The following is an 18,379-nucleotide window of genomic DNA, read 5'->3' as shown; positions in this document are numbered from 1 at the left end:
TATATACTTTTAATTTCATGTCTTTGTTAATATGCTACGTAAAATTTTACAGCGTCGTGGAAAGCTATCATAGTTTTACCTCAAAATTTCCTTATATTAAAGTGGATAGTTTTATGATGTTATGATATTTATGTTCTATTAAACAATTTTCACTTAATTATGTCTGATAGTTACTATTAATCAGTTTTTTTATCTTGGAGGAAAGGTATCGGTACTCATTAAGTTAGTTTGTTATTGTGCTCATCATAAGAACTACTCAAAATATTGTGGTATGTTCATAAATGATGGTGCATTCATGTAGTTACAAAAAGAAACAAAAAAAAAAAAAACACGCACACCTTTCTTTCGTTTAAATAATATGTTTTTATTCTCACCCATAAAATGGTGCTGGTACAGCGTACCGTTGCGTGCTGCTATAAAAAAAGCACTACTATTAATATCATGTTTTTGAATTGTTGGTATTTTTGTTATCGAACGCTTTTTCTAAGAACAATAAATATGATTGATTGATTTAGTTTATTTTACTTTGCGTTTTGTGCCTCTTGGCTAATTTGCGAAGATGGGGATAAATGATGAAATTGATGAATGGACATTCACAAACAACCAAGCCCGAGCGGGATTCGAACCCGGGACCCTTGACGTCGCAGCGCGATGTGCTAACCACTTTTTTTTCTTGTAATAAAAAGGAATACCCCTAAGCGGTAGAATTCCCCGTTTTTCACTTTATTCTCAGTTTTTCATTTCTCGGTTTATCTCAATTTTCAGTTTTTATCATTCGGACAAACACAAATATTCATGCCTTACCCGGGACTCGAACCCGGAACTCCTGGCGTCGTAGTGCGCTGTGCTAACCACTCCGCCACGGAGGTCGACACCACTCGGCCACAGGGTCCGGCTACAACAATAAGGATGAATTGTGATTAGATGAAAAAGAAAGCAGTAAGCAATGAAATATACCCATAGCATAATCGGAAACTTGCACCTCACTCGGGAATTAAGACTGAAATAAAGTAATGAATGCGAACTGGCACACAGACCAGGAGATAGGCTATCTGCGAAGCCTGAAGCCTAGAAAGTAAAATACTGAAACTGCGTGAAAAAGAAGGTAATGGCGATTCTGAAGTTGGCAACCTGAATTCTTAGGAGTTGGCAACCTGAATTCTAAGGAGTTGGCAACCTGGATTCTTAGGAGTTGGCAACCTGGATTCTTAGGAGTTGGCAACCTGGATTCTTAGGAGTTGGCAACCTGATTTTTTATAAGTTTGCAACCTGACTACCGTTGGAATGGCAAGGTGGCTTCCTTCAAGACGTCAGGAATGAGTCTAGTCTTCTCCCTTCCTCCATAGCCTAGGACCAGGCGTCATAGTGAGATAGACCAGGTCTTAAACTTGGCATACGCCACTGACACAGACGGTTAAAGCTATTTACTATTAATTTGATTATTTACGTAGCGTTTCTACCCTTTAAGCTAATGGTGACGATGAGGGTGGCTTATGAGCTGACGAGACGAATACAATGATACGTCCATACCTTAACCAGCGTTCAAATATACACTCTTTCCAGGGATTCTCTGGAGCAAACGAACGATAACAAGTCTCTGCGCAAGTAGTGATGAGAGGGCTCAACCAATGAACGCGTGAGAAGGAAAGTGATCACATTGAGAGAAAAACGCAGGTGAAGCTACCAACCGTTCGAGAGCAGCGCGCACGACTCTGATCCGCCCATTCGCTTTCTCCCGTTCTCTACCGTTATGCGCGGCCTTGTTTCACCGAGACAGTGTGTATTTCCATTTTGCCTATTTACGTCACTCTGGCTTTTGGGTTAATGGCGGCGATGAAGGTGAATGATGAACTTATGAAATGCATGATGGGACAAACATAATAATACATCCATACTTTACCCAGCGTTCTCACCTCGGCCCTCCGGCTTTGTGGCTCAACACGCTATTCACCCCATCGAGGTGAAAGGTTGAAGCTATTCAGCTTAACTTAAGTTGAAATAGTTTTGAAAAAAAAAACAATGAACAATATCAATAGTTTAATGTAAAGCTCGTATTTCGGTTTCTTAGTTTCCAGCTCGATATGACTAAACGGCGTAAGTAAAGTTGTATAATTAAAAATTAATTTTGGTTGGTTGATTTCGCTAGCGTTACTTGTTTATGGCATTAAATTAACCGTGACGGATATGTTCCTATCCTTAATTTAAAGTGACATCCTAGAATTTGAGTTACTGCGGAAGTTTCTCGTAAGAATAAGACAAATACAAAAGTTAATACTTTTCTGATACTTGAGTATTAAAATAATTCAATAACCATAGATAATACATAACCGTATCTATTTTGGGGGCATTTCACGTCTTTTTCTACCTCTCTAAGTTAATCGAGTAAACAAGCAAGGTTGATTAAGTAAGTGATAGGATTCGAATCGAGGACCCCTCGTCCGTTATTCTAACCACTCAGTCACGGAGGCTGGCACTACCGCTAGGGATCAGTGATATGCCCAGGATTTTCGAAAGGGATGAGGTATATATTTTTATTTAGTAGTCAGCCGTCATTTTGCCATCTTTTCCTACCTTTGACGTTATTTTCTTTTAGGAATACTGGGCTAAATGACGGGTTGTGATCCCCACCAACTCGCCTTGGGCACGCCACTGCTAGAGAAGAGATGAGTTTGTTTGTTTTTTAAGTCCACTTTTATGAACAGATAAGAATAATTGGGACTGGACCTACAGTTTAAACTGGGATCCAAACCACTACCCCCTCTATTTCGCTCACTCTATGACTCTTTCTCTGTCTCTGCACTTACGCATCTAGTTGGTTACACGGTGCAACACCACATCGTTGATTTGGTGTCAAGTAGTGTATTTTGGTGTTAGAACCGTTTGCACTACATTCTCGAGCGGTGTAATGTGTGGCGTATGGTCACGTGGTGACTAATCAACGAACGTTTAAAGCAGCAGACAGGTATTTGTTGAATCTTCTGAACTTGAACACCGCTACACGTCTACTTGGTTGAACGTCATTTTCTTGCATCAGCTGACACTGAGATACATCTGCACTACACCAGGTGTCAAAATGTTCAGCAAACTAGATGGAGCTATATATAAAAAAGTTAAAGTTGCTTATTGGCAACACTGTAGGTGGGTGGCGTAACCTTGACTGGACTGTTTTCGTGGCGAGAGCTCTAGTGCCTCCAGCGGTTGCTAGGGAAAACGTGAAAGTGTCGAATAAACACTACTATGTTGTTGCTTACTTGAAGCTTATTTTATGCATCGGCGAGAAAGTTACTACTATCCGTGACAAAAATATTGAGCCCTCGGTTTGCTTGCTTGTAAAATTGTACTCCGCGGGAGGAAAAAAGTCAAATATACCTAATTGGAAAGCTACAAGTGTCCGCTTATATACAAACACAGGACAAAGTGATTTTAACCCTTTACTAGGCGCACGGGGGTAAATTTGATCCCCAGGTAGGTATTTCTTAACGCCCAGACACTTGTTGGTTGCCCCTTGTGCTAGCTTATCTAGTACCTTCCTAAAACAGTCTGATTCAACTGTCGAGGTCATTTCCTTCATTGTGTTTGTAATTGCTGGAAGGTGAAACTGTTCCAAAGTTGATGGGGGTCAAATTTACCCCCACGCGCCCAGTTACGTATGTGATTTTTTGTTGTTTAATTTTTTTTATTATTATTATATAATAATAGAACTTTCGCTTACTATGCTTCGTGAGTGAAATATTTTAACGGTTTTTACTTGATCTGCGTTGTGTGACCGTGTTTTAAAGTGACTGTTTTTTTTCTAAGAAATCGTTCAAAAGCTCGTAGTATGAAATACAGCAGGGGCGTATACTGTGGCTGTTGGAGGACATTTCGAACCTAGTTATCTGAAGTGCTTCAAGATGAATAATTGACTCCAAATCAGATCATGGTGTAGAATATCATGTTACTGAGTGAGAACATTATACTAATTCTAAGACAAATCATGATGATGAGAATGATATCCCGGATGAAGATGAAACTTATTTTCTGGGAAAATACAAAATAACTCGATGGAAAGAAGCTCCCTGGTCATGTTAGAATGTTCACAAAAGAAGTATAAACATTGTTTTACGGCTTCCTGGGTCACTTGCAACTGCAAAAAATGCCAAATCTGCTATAGAGGATTTTCACTTTTCATAGATGACACTACTGTGGAAAATACCAATACGTACGTAGAAATTATACGGGAATATTCTGTAAGGGAAAGAAATGCCAAATTTGCCGATGAAGATGAAGTTTTACAAACAAGACACGTTTATTTGACATAATATATGATAAAAAGAAATAATACAATGATCCCGTTTAGTTAGTTGAGTAAAACAATTGAGATTTTGAAAATTGATATGTATTGGAACTTCAATTTTTTCGAGGGAAAATGTATTTAAAATATATATTTGTATTTCTTTAAAAAATGGATATTGCTAAAATTACAGAAATATTTGAAGTGTATACCCTACAAAAACAAATATTTTTTGTATTGCTTATTCCACACTTTCCTCATTATTATCATTTGATTTAACTATTACAAGAAACGTTTTTGAAATGTTGAAAATGCAATGTATGTCCATATTATTTTTTTAAAATTAATTGCACCTATTTTCTATATTCAAAAACTACTTTAAGTTCTTGAAAATAGTCAATTTAATCGTATAAAAGTATTTTTGGTGCATATGTATCTTACTTGATTACAAATAATATTTTATATTTGGGGGTCAAATTTACCCCCACGCGCCTACTTAAGATGGTGAAAGAGGTGCACCTGGTTAAGTGTTAACTCTGTCTGTTTTATGTTGAGACAAAAATGTTCGTAAAAGTGTAGTTTTTTCGTGTGTTTTTCACATAAGTCGAATTCAATTGTCTTTAGCATCATGTAAAACCGTCGTAAAAATAAGATCTTTTTTTGTGATTGAAGCTTGTATATGTGGAAATATCTCAGCCAAATATAATGGTACTATCGTCTGTGGAACAGGCACAATTAATGATTAATTATGATGTTGCAATTTCGGTAATGGTCAGCCCAATGGTCATGAATGCATATCAAAGTAATGGCCGTGGAATAAAAATCAAATTTCCACATTTCATTCTTGCACACTGTGCGAATTGAAAGCAACACAGAGAATTGTTTTTCTTGGCAAACGGTTCCCGCGCAATTCACATCGTTGCTAAGATAGCATGTAGAGCGTTGCCAAGCGTCGCCGCTTGCCCTTTAAACTCCGCGTCCAAGCAGCTTTGATACGGGGAAATGAGTCGAAACAATGCATTGCGCAAAGGAAAGCATTGTAAAGATGCCGAAATTTTCTTTTGTCACTTCTGTGTTTACATTCCTGCCATGAACTCCCACATAGCCATAATAATTCTTACGTGCATTCTATCCAAGCAGTCGGGTCTCTCACAAGTCCGCGTATTTGTTCGTACGCACAGTATTGAGTGATGGCGGTTTTGTGAAGTGATTTTTTTTTTGCATGAAAATGGCAAGACGGCAATATCATAGTGGCGCAAAAGAAATGATATCAGTGCCTCGAGATATTTCGACCAGAAGAAACGAATGGGCGCATCTCACGACATAAACCAAGGTGTCAAGTGCACGGCGGAGTGTTTTGAGGGTTACGTCAGCACAGTGAAAAAGGTATGTAAAGAAAAAGGGAACAGCAAAAATTTGCATCGACCCAATATATTATTGAGCGAGTTTTGCAAGGTGTGGTGAGAAGAAAGATACACGATTTTTATTTTAATTATCCAGTACAACAGAATCCATTATGAACAGCATCTTTGCAGCTGTGAAACAGACCAAAATATAAAAGCAATATTTCAGGTGGAATGCATAGCAACACGTTAAATTCTGAAACCACCACTACTACTAGACACGATGATTAAGTGAATTTTGCGAGATAAACACAATTTCCATGCGTTTTGCTCGAAATATATTTTAAAATGTTAGTTGGCGTGAAGGCTTCAAATGCTCAATTTTTTAAATATATTTCTTATGCGTTGCTATCGCTGGTACGCACCTCGCTCTGTTTCCCTTTCTTATGAAATCGCTGTACACAGAAGGTGCGTTATTATTGTATACAGAGAAGAATGGATCTCTTATCGACTTTATTCAAACCGTCCTCATCGAACATCTTTGCACTCAATATATCTGTTTAAATGTGCGACATAAAAATATACTGGGAAAATGATGTTCATATAAAGCCGAGTTGAGTTGTTTTCTCTAAGTCCACTTTATGCACAGGTAGGCTAATCGGGACTGGACTTACAGTTTAAAGTGCGATCCGAACCACTATGTACCTAAGCCGGGTATCGAAGGAGACGACGTTCAGTTCATATGAAGATAAAAAGATATAAGAAAAAACTGCAGTACATCAGTATTAATTTGTAATATGAGAAATATTTCATTCATTATTTTATTGTGCAACAATATTTTGGATCGGCTAGACGGAACGCACTTGCCGATTCTCGCAGCGTAGTGCAGCGAAGCGGCAACGCTGTGGATATAGCCTGCAGCCCGCGGAGTCTGAGATTGGCCGCACTCCGCCATACGTCATGCACCCATTTACCATATTAGGAGTGCGAAAGAATCATTAATATCTGGAAACATATTTGAGATACACACGCCAAACTTCTGGAATTTGATAAAATGCGTTATATCAACAGTTTTTTTTCGCAATTTCATTGAATTTGTGTTTATGCATTTCAAGTTTGCACCTTTTCCTAAAATGTCAATTTTTGAAGTATCTAGTAAAAATATGCATTTGATCTTTTCTACAGAGGTGCAAAGGTAATCAAACTTCAAGTACACAAAATCACGAGATTATATGTACAGTCGATTATGAACTGTATGGTGTTAAGTTTCCCGTTCGTGAATATCGGAAGAAAAAACTACACTTTTCAGAGAATTTTTCATTATAGTAAGAAATCAAAGTTAAGAATAATTTTCAAATAACACTTATTAAAAGGTAGATACTTGAAGCTTTCTAATGAGATATGTTAGACTATTTTCCTCCTATGGAGTACAATTTTACAAGCGCGTAAACCGAAGGCTCAATATTTTTGTCACGTATAGTAATGTGTCCGATGAGCTCCCACGGGAGATGAAACCCAGATCTACTGATTGCAGGGCAGCAAGCGGAACCATTTGGCTTCACGGGAGAACTAAAAGCGACAGTGGACGCGCGAGAGAACGGTCACGTGGAGAGCAACAAACAGCACTTAGATGTATTGACGTACAATGGCGGTAGTCGCTGGGGCCATTGCGAGGGATAATGGGTCAAAATATATGGAACAGGAACAGCACATTCTGTTAATTTCAATTGATGAAATTTTCCATTTGGAATATCCATCAGAAACAGAAATTATTTCAAGGCTGGGAGTTGTGTTTTGTTGTGTTTTTATGTACCACTTCAAAATGTTGATGTTTTTAATTTTCGGTGTCCGAGATTGATGAGAGGGCAGAATCACCACCTCCCTACAGACGGTCCCCAGGTTCGAGTCCTGGGGGTGAGTATGGCTGTTTCTTTGTGAGTGCCACTTCATCAATTTCTTCTGTTATCATTCATCCTCGTCGTTGCGATTAGCTAAAGTGGCAGAGTATCCCATGGGATATGAACCAAAAAGAACCACTTCGCTCAAATGGGTCATTTGTATAGTAGGTTAATCGCGACAATAAGGTGACGGTACAGTGGTTATTTGATGGATTGATTTGCTTCATTCTACTTAGCTTCTTGTGTCACTTTTGGCTAATTTGTAGAGTGACGACATGATGAAATTGATGGACACTCAGAAACATTCATGCCTAGGCCGAGATTCGAACCCAGAACCTCTGGCGGCGTAGCGCAATATGCTGACCACTCCGCCACGCCGGCCGGCGACGGTACAGTGGAAAGAACGGGAAGGAGCGTCTGTTGCCTTCTTCATCAAACACGTAAATTCTCAACAGTCGCCTCGGGTAATTCGGAATAACGATGACCAGCGGCGGGATTTGAATCAGCGACTTACAGAATATGAAAATCCTGTTCAGGACTAGAAGAAAATCAGATTCGAAACATTGAGGTATGTTCTAACAGAGAAAAACTAGAACTTGATTGCAACGCTATAGCATAGAGGGGTAAAGAATTTGAGTCTTGAAAAATCGAACAGGGCCACTAGTATGAAATTAACTTGAGAAGAACCCTGAAAGAGAGATTTTTAAAAAAAGGCTACCTTTGACACAAACTTCTACTTAAGAAATGTGGAAGACTGGAAGTTCTGAAAGAAATTCGGGAGGAATTAGGTGAAATCCAATTAAGTAAATGAAACTACAGCTGCTTAGCGGCCGTCGCAGTTCGCGGAAGAAATGTTGCCTCTCATCAAGAAGGTGACGAAACCAGCGCTGTCTGTTTCTGAAAAGAAATACATTAGGAGACCGGGCTGTAACAGATTGGATACAAGAGCGAAAATCGATGTCCTGAGCAGCAAAAGGAGGAATCAGAAGCAAGGGCTGGGATTGTGAGAGAGGGAGTCAGCAGAAGTTTGAAATTACGTCCCCCTCCAGCGGGGGCATTCAGTCATTTCCGGCAGAAAGAGAAGAGGAAACCCTAACATAAAACAATGCATTAAATCATGACTTTCGTTTGAGCCAACTTCTACTTCCCATTTCTTCTACCAATGGTGGTTCCGCTCCCGACTTTTTGCTTATGAATGACGAAAGTGCAAGGCGCTGACGTGGAATTTCATTTCGAATTTTTATTGAAAACCGAGACCATTAGTCGAACTAAAAAACAATATTCTAAATATAGAAACGTCAGGAAGCAGTACAAGACGTTGGTTCTCATAAATTCTTCAACTTTGGACAGAACTCCAACGTGTGAAGCACAGAGTAATGTTCACTGGGTGAGCATTTCTGCAGTTTAACTACCTCCGAAACACGATTCGCAACTAGGCTAACTAGCTAACTAGTAACTGTTGACGTGACTTCATGTTCTGTTGATGGTAAAGGTGGAATACTACAAGATATTGTAGTATCTGCCCGATAACTAATAGAAATAAAACTTAAATCTATTTCCAAATTGTTGGATAAAAGCTTGTACATACTCAAATAATTGTTTTGCACAGTTCTCTAACCATTTATTTCAGTGATTCAACATGATGATGGATGTATCAGTTTGCTAGTTTACATAAACTCTTCACAAAATATTCGGACAAGAATGTCGAAGTTAATTTTATTATCACTTTTATGCTCACAAATAGGGTACTGACAATTAAATGTGGTAGAGCAGCCCAAGGCTGAATCTCGCTCTGTAGTAAATAAAAAGACTTTTCAATTCAATTCAATTCAATACTTACGGTGAAACAAGTTGCCTGGTAATGCATATATTTTCGCAAAGTACTCATATTATTAACTAAGGTAAAAGTGAAGTATTAGGGGCAATGGGTCGGAGGATAAGGAGATAAGGGGTCTCCAAGTTAACATGGGAGTCTATGGGAAGACCCCAAAGTCCGTCGCCAACCGACGCTAAAGCACTAGTGCTTCACTCCAACAGAGTGACGAGATTTTTAGAGGAAATGAATGTCCAACTACAGAACACAACCAAATAATAACACATTTGGTTATGAAATTTGAAAGTAATTTTTTATTTGGAAGCAGAAAACATGGTAATTGGATTCAAAGAGTGATACAATCAATGTGAAGTTCAGAAAGCAGTGCGTGGCTCATACAAATGCTAGGACCTTACCGACAGCGTAGTGGTAGCGTCGTCGCCCTGTAATCAAGGGGTCCCGTGTTCTTTACCCGGTGTGGGCACATGGTGGCTAGGATTCCACTTTAAACTGTAGGTCCAGTCCCAATTAACCTTACTTACACCAACTCAACCTCATACAAATTCTCATCTCGCAGTGAGCACACTTTACAAATGCGAAGCACTTGTAGGTTCCGATCGAGTCGAAGCAGAATATTTCCCTGACCTGTTCTACCACATAAAGCCAAACTTTTAGATAAATAAGTCAGAGTTCCTATGGCTAATGAATGGGTTGCGTTGTGTAGTTGGACATTCATTTCCTCTACTAATCTCTTCACTCTATATTTGGAGTGAAACACTAGTGCTTGAACGTCACTTGGCGACTGATTTTAGGGTCTTCCCATAGACTCCCATGTTAACTTTCAGACCCCTTATCTCTTTAACCTCCGACCCATTGCCCGTAATAATTCACATGTACCTTAGTTACTTTCCAAATGTATTATCGGTCAACTTGTTTCACCGTAAGTGACCCTCTGCTGTTTAAAATGGGATATCAAAGACTGAAATGTGCCGAAAATGGAATTTATTAGAAAGTCCAAGCCCTTTACAATAAACTGTTTTCTGCGATGTATCAGTGATAAATTAAGGCCTCCTTGACCGTAAAAGCAAAATGATAAAAATATTTTAATTTTCATTAAATATTTCCACACTATGATGTCCTTGTCGGAAGGCTGGCCACTTTAAAGCGGTCTGCTTTCACAACACCACTTCACAGCTCCGTATTCATCCGTCTGAACGCACTGCACTAGCAACAATGAGTGCGTTGAACAGCTATGCCCTCCCTCTAGACGTATTGGGAACAGCAATGCTCTCTCTTGATCATACGCAATGTGACGACAGTGTTGCCACTACTTTCTTTCCAACCCTCGTATTTACGACTGACTGGAAAACAAGTGCAATTAGTCTAGTCAGATGTGGATTTCTGTCACTGAAATAAATTATAAGGGTTCGCTCCTCACGGATTTAGTTTGTTGGAAAGGTGTTTTACCCTGTTTAGAATATGGAAATATGTGGAACACATGAGAGTATATATAAACAAATAAATTTCCCAAGGGTGTGCTGTTATCTTGGTCATAAACTGCTGTGATAAAAAATGTATGAAGTCTTACCTACAAGATTAGTAATCGACACCAATGCCATGTTATTTTTGTACGCGTTCCTGGGTCTCTTGCCCGTATAAAGGTCCACAAGCTGTTGCAAAGTGTAAAGGTGACGTAATAAATGAACGTTTTTCAGCGTGGTAACCCAGAAACGGCTCATGGTCTTCATTAATCAATCTTGCATTTTCCTCTACTGTTTGCGGTTGTCATGACCAATCAAAACGCAGGCGAAACTTGAAAAGATTCGGTGGAGTAAAGGAGCCCATTGACTATGTAGTGGCCTTGCCTGGCACAAAACAGAGTCAGGCTTCTCTCGTGCTTTGAAAGTAGTGTTCGTTATTTTTTTTTTTCAAGGGACATGTGTCATGTTTATTTACCCTACAGCAAAGAAGCAAGATTAACATCATTTTATGAACAAATAGGCTAACCGTAATAAACCCTACAGATTAAAGTGGAACATGAGCTACAGAAATGGGACCCTGCCCGTAATCAATCAAGTGAACCCTTTATCACGGCACTGTTGCAATTCAGTAATTACCCTAGAAATACTGCACAAGTCGATAGAATCTGACAATGTAAGAGACTTGCTTGGGCAACGATGGAAATAAATTTACTTATGTTATTGAAAACAATTAACACTTACTCAATTACTTACGTGAATTCTGGCAATGAAATTTATGTTTTCAGAATTTTAAACTAGTTTATGTACTGTTACTGATTTTTGCAATGAACTCAAATTAGGCAACAGACTTTGTTATATAGTCAAGTATTTGCTTTCATTTTCCTACAAAGGGTCTCCCCGATGGCGCAGTAGTAACGTCGTCGCCTTGTAATCAAGGGGTCCCAGGTTCGATACCCGGTGGACGCACATAGTGGTTCGGATTCCACTTTAAACTGTAGGTCCAGTTCCGATTAGCCTTGCTGCGCATAAAGTGAACTTAAAACACCAAATAAATAAATAAATCATTTTCCTGCAAGAAAATAAATTAATCTATCTTTCACTTTCTGTATATAATACGAGAAAATGTTTTCTTCTGTGATATGAAAATGAATACCCCGTAGCATGCACATTAGATTTATTAAATTGACGAAAATGCATTAAGAAATACAAATAGCATTCTTGCTGAAAGAACAGAGTTGGAGCCATATGAAAGAATTCATTAACATTCTCTCCCCTGCCACATTAATTTTTTTTTTTATTTTACTTTGCTTTTCTGAAACTTTTGGCAAATCGGGAAGATTAGAATCAATGATGATTATTTAATGAAATTGATGAAGGGACACTTACAAAAGAACACCCAAGTTCAGACCGCGATTCGTACCCGGGACCCCTGGCTACGTAGCATATTAATCACTCCGCCACGGAGGTTGGCTACTTTCATCTGAACTGTCCTTTATGTAACAAGTGTGGAAACAGAAAAGTGCTACTCTCGATTGTTCATACCGTTGTAATGCTATTTTCTATTCAAATCTCTTGTAGTACCAGCTTTTGCCGAGTTCTTTGGGAAAAAAATTGATCACGTAAAATCCCTTAGAGGTCTTATTCTGGTCCCCTGGGAACCTTCCCGTGTCCGAATCTTGCTTTTTCCAATACCTCCGCCCTCCAACTTTGCATTTGTTGTTCTAAAGCCCTAACGCCTTCCACCTTGGAAGCGTCCTCAACTCCCATCGGCAATCGATGGGAACATTTCAGGTCAACAAGAAATTGCAAAGAGGTTAACTACCTGGAATAAATCTGCAGTCGTTTTTGCGAGGTGAAGAATGTTGATTGATCTACTGCCAATGGTGAGAAAGGAAATTGAAGATGTTTCCGGAGCATTTACAATGAAGTTATTGGGGGCTCCTGCGTGAATGATTAAGGTTCCCAAGATTCGTTTTCTTCTAGATCAATTTATCATCCGCAAAGGGGGGAAAATGGAAGCTAATAGGAAGACACGTCGCACGGTTTGATGCATTCCGAAATTTCGAAATTTCAGATGCGTAAATTAAGAAATATAAATTCGGTATAGCCATACCGTAACGCCAAACCATCATTAAACAAAATTGCAAAGGTAATGGTATGTCGTTAAGCTAAGGTATGTCCCATCATTAAAGTGTAAATTGTTCCATTCACGGCGAAGGGAATGTTATGTGCAATAAAGAGTAACAAAATGGAAGTTCAGTGATCTCAATTACGCACTTCAACTCAGATTTACCAAAACACATAAACACACATAGACGACACACAACACGAGTCCCACATAGGATTATAGAGGCCGTGAACCAGACGCCAGAGCCTCGCTAGTCTGTAAAATGCAGTCCAGGGTGTACTACGTGTAAGAGAGGTTGGCATATGGTAATCTTCGAAAAGACAAATTTGCTGTCGTGTCTTCGCTCATAAAAAACGAACTAACTAAATATGTGAAGGGTCAGGGAAATAACTGGTAAGTCAGTACCCATGAAACTCCAAAAAATGAAATTTTAATTGCAAAACGTTATTAGACATTTAATGAAAAGATACAGAAAGCATATGCTTCGAAGAATGGAAGTGTCAAGTGTATGAAACGAAAATGTTTTACTACTGAAAATTGACTTACCTGATTTTCCCCCCTGACCCTTCATGTGTGAAAAAGTATGCCTTTGAATCTGGATTTCAATGAACCTAAAAATATTTCCTTTACTATTTCACAAGCAACTTATGTTGTTAGGACACTTGATGCAGAAATATTAACATTCTTGGTTGTTTACTTTTACAGGTGGTGATCGTGTTCTACGCAGCCATTATTCTCCTTCTGGTTGGGACCAACTTACGCCGGAGACAAAATCGCTCCAAGGCCCCTCCACAAGTGGTTGTGTACGACCAGAAAAAGGGGAAAACTGAGCAACGGGCTGCTGGAAGCGGAAATAATGGTGCAACTGAGGTGTGAAACTCCATCAGATCTCATTAGGAAACATCGCAAACTTTGCCAGGCAACGCGATTTGAATGTATTTTTAAATTAACAGCAAAATTTTGAACTGGTGTCATGTAAAGTGTACGCAGGTATTGTGGAGAAATCGTTGGATTTCGGGCGTGGAAACATGGTTGATTCGTTATACCGGATTTTTTTTTTCGACAAAAAATCAAGTTCGATTCAAGCTTTGGGCTCGCCTGCAAATACTTCATTTGCCGGAATCCCCCTTTTCAAGATTCCTAAAATGTCAACCTGCCAACTTTTTCAACGATTGGTGTTGGGCGTGTGTAATTAAATTTACACAAACGCGCCATTTGGTAAGAGTTGTAGTGGAGAAATTAAAGTATCCACCTTACTCGTAGCCAGAAATACATATTAATATATATTGTGAGACTTAAATATATCTAGTCATGTTGTGATCAGGTCATACGGTAAACGAAATATGATCCAAACTCGTTACACAGAGAGAGAGTGCGTACGTTTTGTATATATTTACGCATGTAACTTGTGACTAAATTATTTTTCAGCCTATCTGCATATGAAAGGTAACGCGGAGGTCTTAAATGTAACCGTTTATGCGGTAGATCCATTTTTGTTTTATACGGTTATGTAAAGTTACATAAAACCTGAAAATGATGATTTTTGCTACTATTTTTTCACTGGAAATTGTGAAAAAAAACAATATACAGTTTTAGAAAAAAATAATTTATTTGAAATTAGAATACTTGACTTAATTTTGATTTGATGTATAAATGGGTAAAATGTGATGAATGCAAACGTTTTGTTAGGGACAAGAAGTCATCAACATTTTTATTTTTATTGGCAGCCATAGATTATGATTTTGTTCAGTATAACATAAGAACACTGAACATTTGTTTATATATATAAAACATTCGCAGATCGACACAAAATGGTTTGTGTCGGTTTCCTTTTAATATAGAATTGATGAAATGAAGAGAGTACATACATTTCGTTGATTTCAAAATAACGAGTTACCCTAAAATTTTCTTGAAAGATTTCTCCTCTAATTTCTAATTGCATAATTTAAGAATCCTTGTTTATATGTCACTGTACAAGTATGAGTAAGTATTGTGATCAAATTCATGTAGTTCCAAACCCATGATGTGTTATTTATGGTCTTGGGGTTTGAGGTATTCTCAACTTATTAAAAGTACAAAGTAAGTTACAGCTGTGTCATAAGCAGTTGTATGACTTACGTGTGAACATAATTAAAATATCAAAGAATGTTCCAAAAGTAGTATCCTAAAGGATATTTGAAATGATCTTTTTAGGAAATAAATCTCTGTTTTTCTACTTAAGACTCCAAAGTATGATATAATTATGTTTGTATTTTTTCAATTCTACTCATTTACCTGTTTTCCATATTCGTGAAATATTCTAACCAAAGAAGTATTATTGTATTATAAATCTAAATTGGAAATTTCTACTTTTTATGGAATAAAATGGATAATTCCGAGCATTATTTTTATATGTCTATTTAAGAAAACACTAATTGCTGCAGAAAAACAACTTTAAGAAAGTTGATAATTATTTAGTTATTTTTCAGCATATTTCTCTTACTTCTACTTCAAATATTAAGAATACACATAAAGATAGAATTCATTACCATACAGTTATTTGTAAATGTTAGGGTTGAGTAGCAAATGTAACGGAAGACTGAAAAATATGTTCAACAACATATATGATTACCACAGAATTTACTTCACGAATATAAATTCCACACATAGATATGTTTGCAGAAATGAATATACTAGCGTCTTACTTTGGAAATTTGTATTATCAATGATTTGTTCTTTGACAAACTTCATATGTACCAATATTATTGATGTTACTCTTATTGCTTTGTTTAAAATTGGAAATATTATATTCCGTGTAAATATAAGAGTTTATGTAAAGGTACTTATGAAAAGTGTTGAGATATATTCTGTACTCATTTGTCTTACATGTAAATCTGTTTAATCATAGTAAATATGTTCAAGTGAATGTCTCAAGAAGTGTTTTGTCCATAATGTAATGTGGATTGATTTATTTATTTTGTAAAGATACCTTTATATATTTCTAGTGTTTGCAACAATCAAATTATTGACCTTCTATTGTTAGGAAACAGAGAAGAAACTCGATTAGTGAAGAAATACATAATCGTATCACTTCATTTTGGATCGAAGACAAGAAACTAATGATTTCAAAGGATTGATACGAAAACTAGGCAAACAGAAGAATACAAGGAAGAAAGCAGGAAACACTACATATTGGACTACATGCTTCAAACTTGAAACAGTAATAGTATTGAATATAACTGGAACGAAATTGTACAAATATTTTTAGAATGCACAATGCAGACTCAATTTTTACTCCTCGTACACGTATATGGCCACTATTTTATCTATAGTTACAAAAATGTCAATATTTCTTAAATATTTAGTTACAATACAAATTCCTTAGTAACGTATAATTGCACTGTAAGTGAACAAATAAACAGAGAAAAATGGAAGTTGCAAATATCTGGAGAAAGTACAATTATGGCCAATTTACGATTCTATGGCTATGAAAAATAAAAAATATAAAAAATAAACCATTAATCACAAAAAGTAATTACCAAATACATCATCTAGAAAATGCGTATCACAGTGAATATTTTCAGACTGTTTTCGAACTGGTAAATAGAAGTTAGATGGAAATGATCCTTTTAATTAAGCATTACAACATTTTCATCTGTTTAATGGAAGATCTATCAATTCATACATCATCTGAAGAAAGGAAGATAACGACGAAGAACATGAGTGCACATCAGAAAACATACACAAAGTGATACCTCGAAGATGAAAATATAATCACTCTTCTGAATCTAATTTCTTCCAGAGTCAATAACCTTCAAATTTTATAATAATTAGTACATTGTTTTTTTTTTCTTCAGAAAAAGACTACTACTAATCTTACGCTTCCAATGTGTTTTTGAGAATCTAGACCAAATTCGTAAGAATCTAAACAATTCGTGACCGATGAATATAAACACATTCATATCACAATGTACTCATTAATAAAAATTAACTAAGTTATGCAAGAAACTAAAACATCTCTGGGTAAGAAAGTTAAATTTTTGAAATTAATGGACATATTGGAAATCAGCTATAAGAAACGAGAAGTCAAAATTTACCGAATGAACATTATTAAAGAAGGTAGGGACATATTTCCATCGCAAAACAAGAAGGAAGTATTATATATTAAAACTTCGATACTGTACAACCAATGTCTACACCAAACCTTTTGATCAGATGGCTGTTTACAAAACAATTCAAGAAATTTTGAAGACTCATGGACTCTCAAGAATGTTCTATCAATTATTATCTTGAACACCACATATTTCCTCAACTTCTAACCGAAATTTCATCTTCAAGTATTTGTCAATTTAATGAATTTCATAAGTTAATTTGTTGGTGGAATGACATATCATAAACTTATTGTGTCTACACGATTGGTGACAATACAAAATCTAAACAGTTACAGCCGACTTATTATTAATATTTTTATACCCTTCATGGAACAAATTGGTATATCTAATTCATCTAGTAGTATACTGCAGTGATATCAAGTGTCACGTCACATTTAATTTTCACTATTGTGAATATGTCGTAAATCTATGGTGAAAATATTTAGAGCTATATATTCAAAAGTGTGCTAGAACTTGACAACTGTATGTTGCTTTGTGATTATGTTAAATGACAAATACTTTGTACAAATAATAGACCAAAATGGCGAGTCCATAGTACTGAATCGAAATTCCTAGTGAAATATTTATTAGTGTTATTTTACTAATTATACAAGTATTGATACAGTCAATGTTTTTGCGAGATCGTTGATTATAGTGGCATGATTGTGAAAGATTCACAAATCATAGGCAAGGCTTTTCTTTTCGTTCATGTGTGGTAGCAATGTTACTTTCTGTTGTATGAAATATTGAAAATATCTACATGTGACACAAATGTAATAAATATTTTTCCGCAGTGAACATTGAAGTTTCTTACTGACATGACCTTCATCAGAATGAGAAAATATATTTATCAACATTTTTAAACATAAAATGCTTCATATGCTGTAAATGTGTGTTTATAATATTTTCATAATATGCAGTGTGTGAAAAATAAAACAAAGTATGAGGTACTCAATTCACCCTTCTCGTTTAAAAGTTCCCAAATGTAGGTCATAACGGGAACAAAAATTATTCTGGCGAGTTATATTGCTCACCAACGAACACAAATATGCATATTGTGCACATAAAATATCAATAACATCGCAGAAGTAATGAAATTTCAAAGCAGTATAGTGGCAAAAGTATTGTCGGAACAGTAAGTGTTCAAACGCTTAAGTTTCTGTTTTAATACAGAATATTTAAAAATTGATGCATTGAACGCAAAAAACGAACCAGAAATGTCTGAAAATAATTTGGATATAAAAGTGAACCAGTATACACTCAAAGAGCAGTCCAAATAAGTAAGGAAAAACTATAAAGGAAGGAAGAGTCTT

General features: G+C 36.7%; 1 protein-coding gene across 1 annotated transcript in view; it reads left to right on the top strand.

The window, feature by feature from the left end:
* LOC145984223 (uncharacterized) overlaps positions 1–18,025 on the top strand; it is a 497,863-nt gene extending 479,838 nt beyond the window's left edge. The window contains exon 4 of the mRNA XM_083117786.1: positions 13,642–18,025. Coding sequence (XP_082973912.1) covers positions 13,642–13,812 — 171 coding nt within the window. The 3' untranslated portion in view covers positions 13,813–18,025. The remainder of the gene's footprint in view (positions 1–13,641) is intronic.
* The last annotated feature ends 354 nt before the right edge of the window (positions 18,026–18,379 follow it).

This window comes from Lepisma saccharinum, chromosome 2 (assembly GCF_977018435.1).
Source record: "Lepisma saccharinum chromosome 2, izLepSacc3.1, whole genome shotgun sequence".
Lineage (NCBI taxonomy): Eukaryota > Metazoa > Arthropoda > Insecta > Zygentoma > Lepismatidae > Lepisma > Lepisma saccharinum.
The sequence above is the reverse complement of the archived record's forward strand: the minus strand, read 5'-3'. Positions and strand labels throughout refer to the sequence as shown.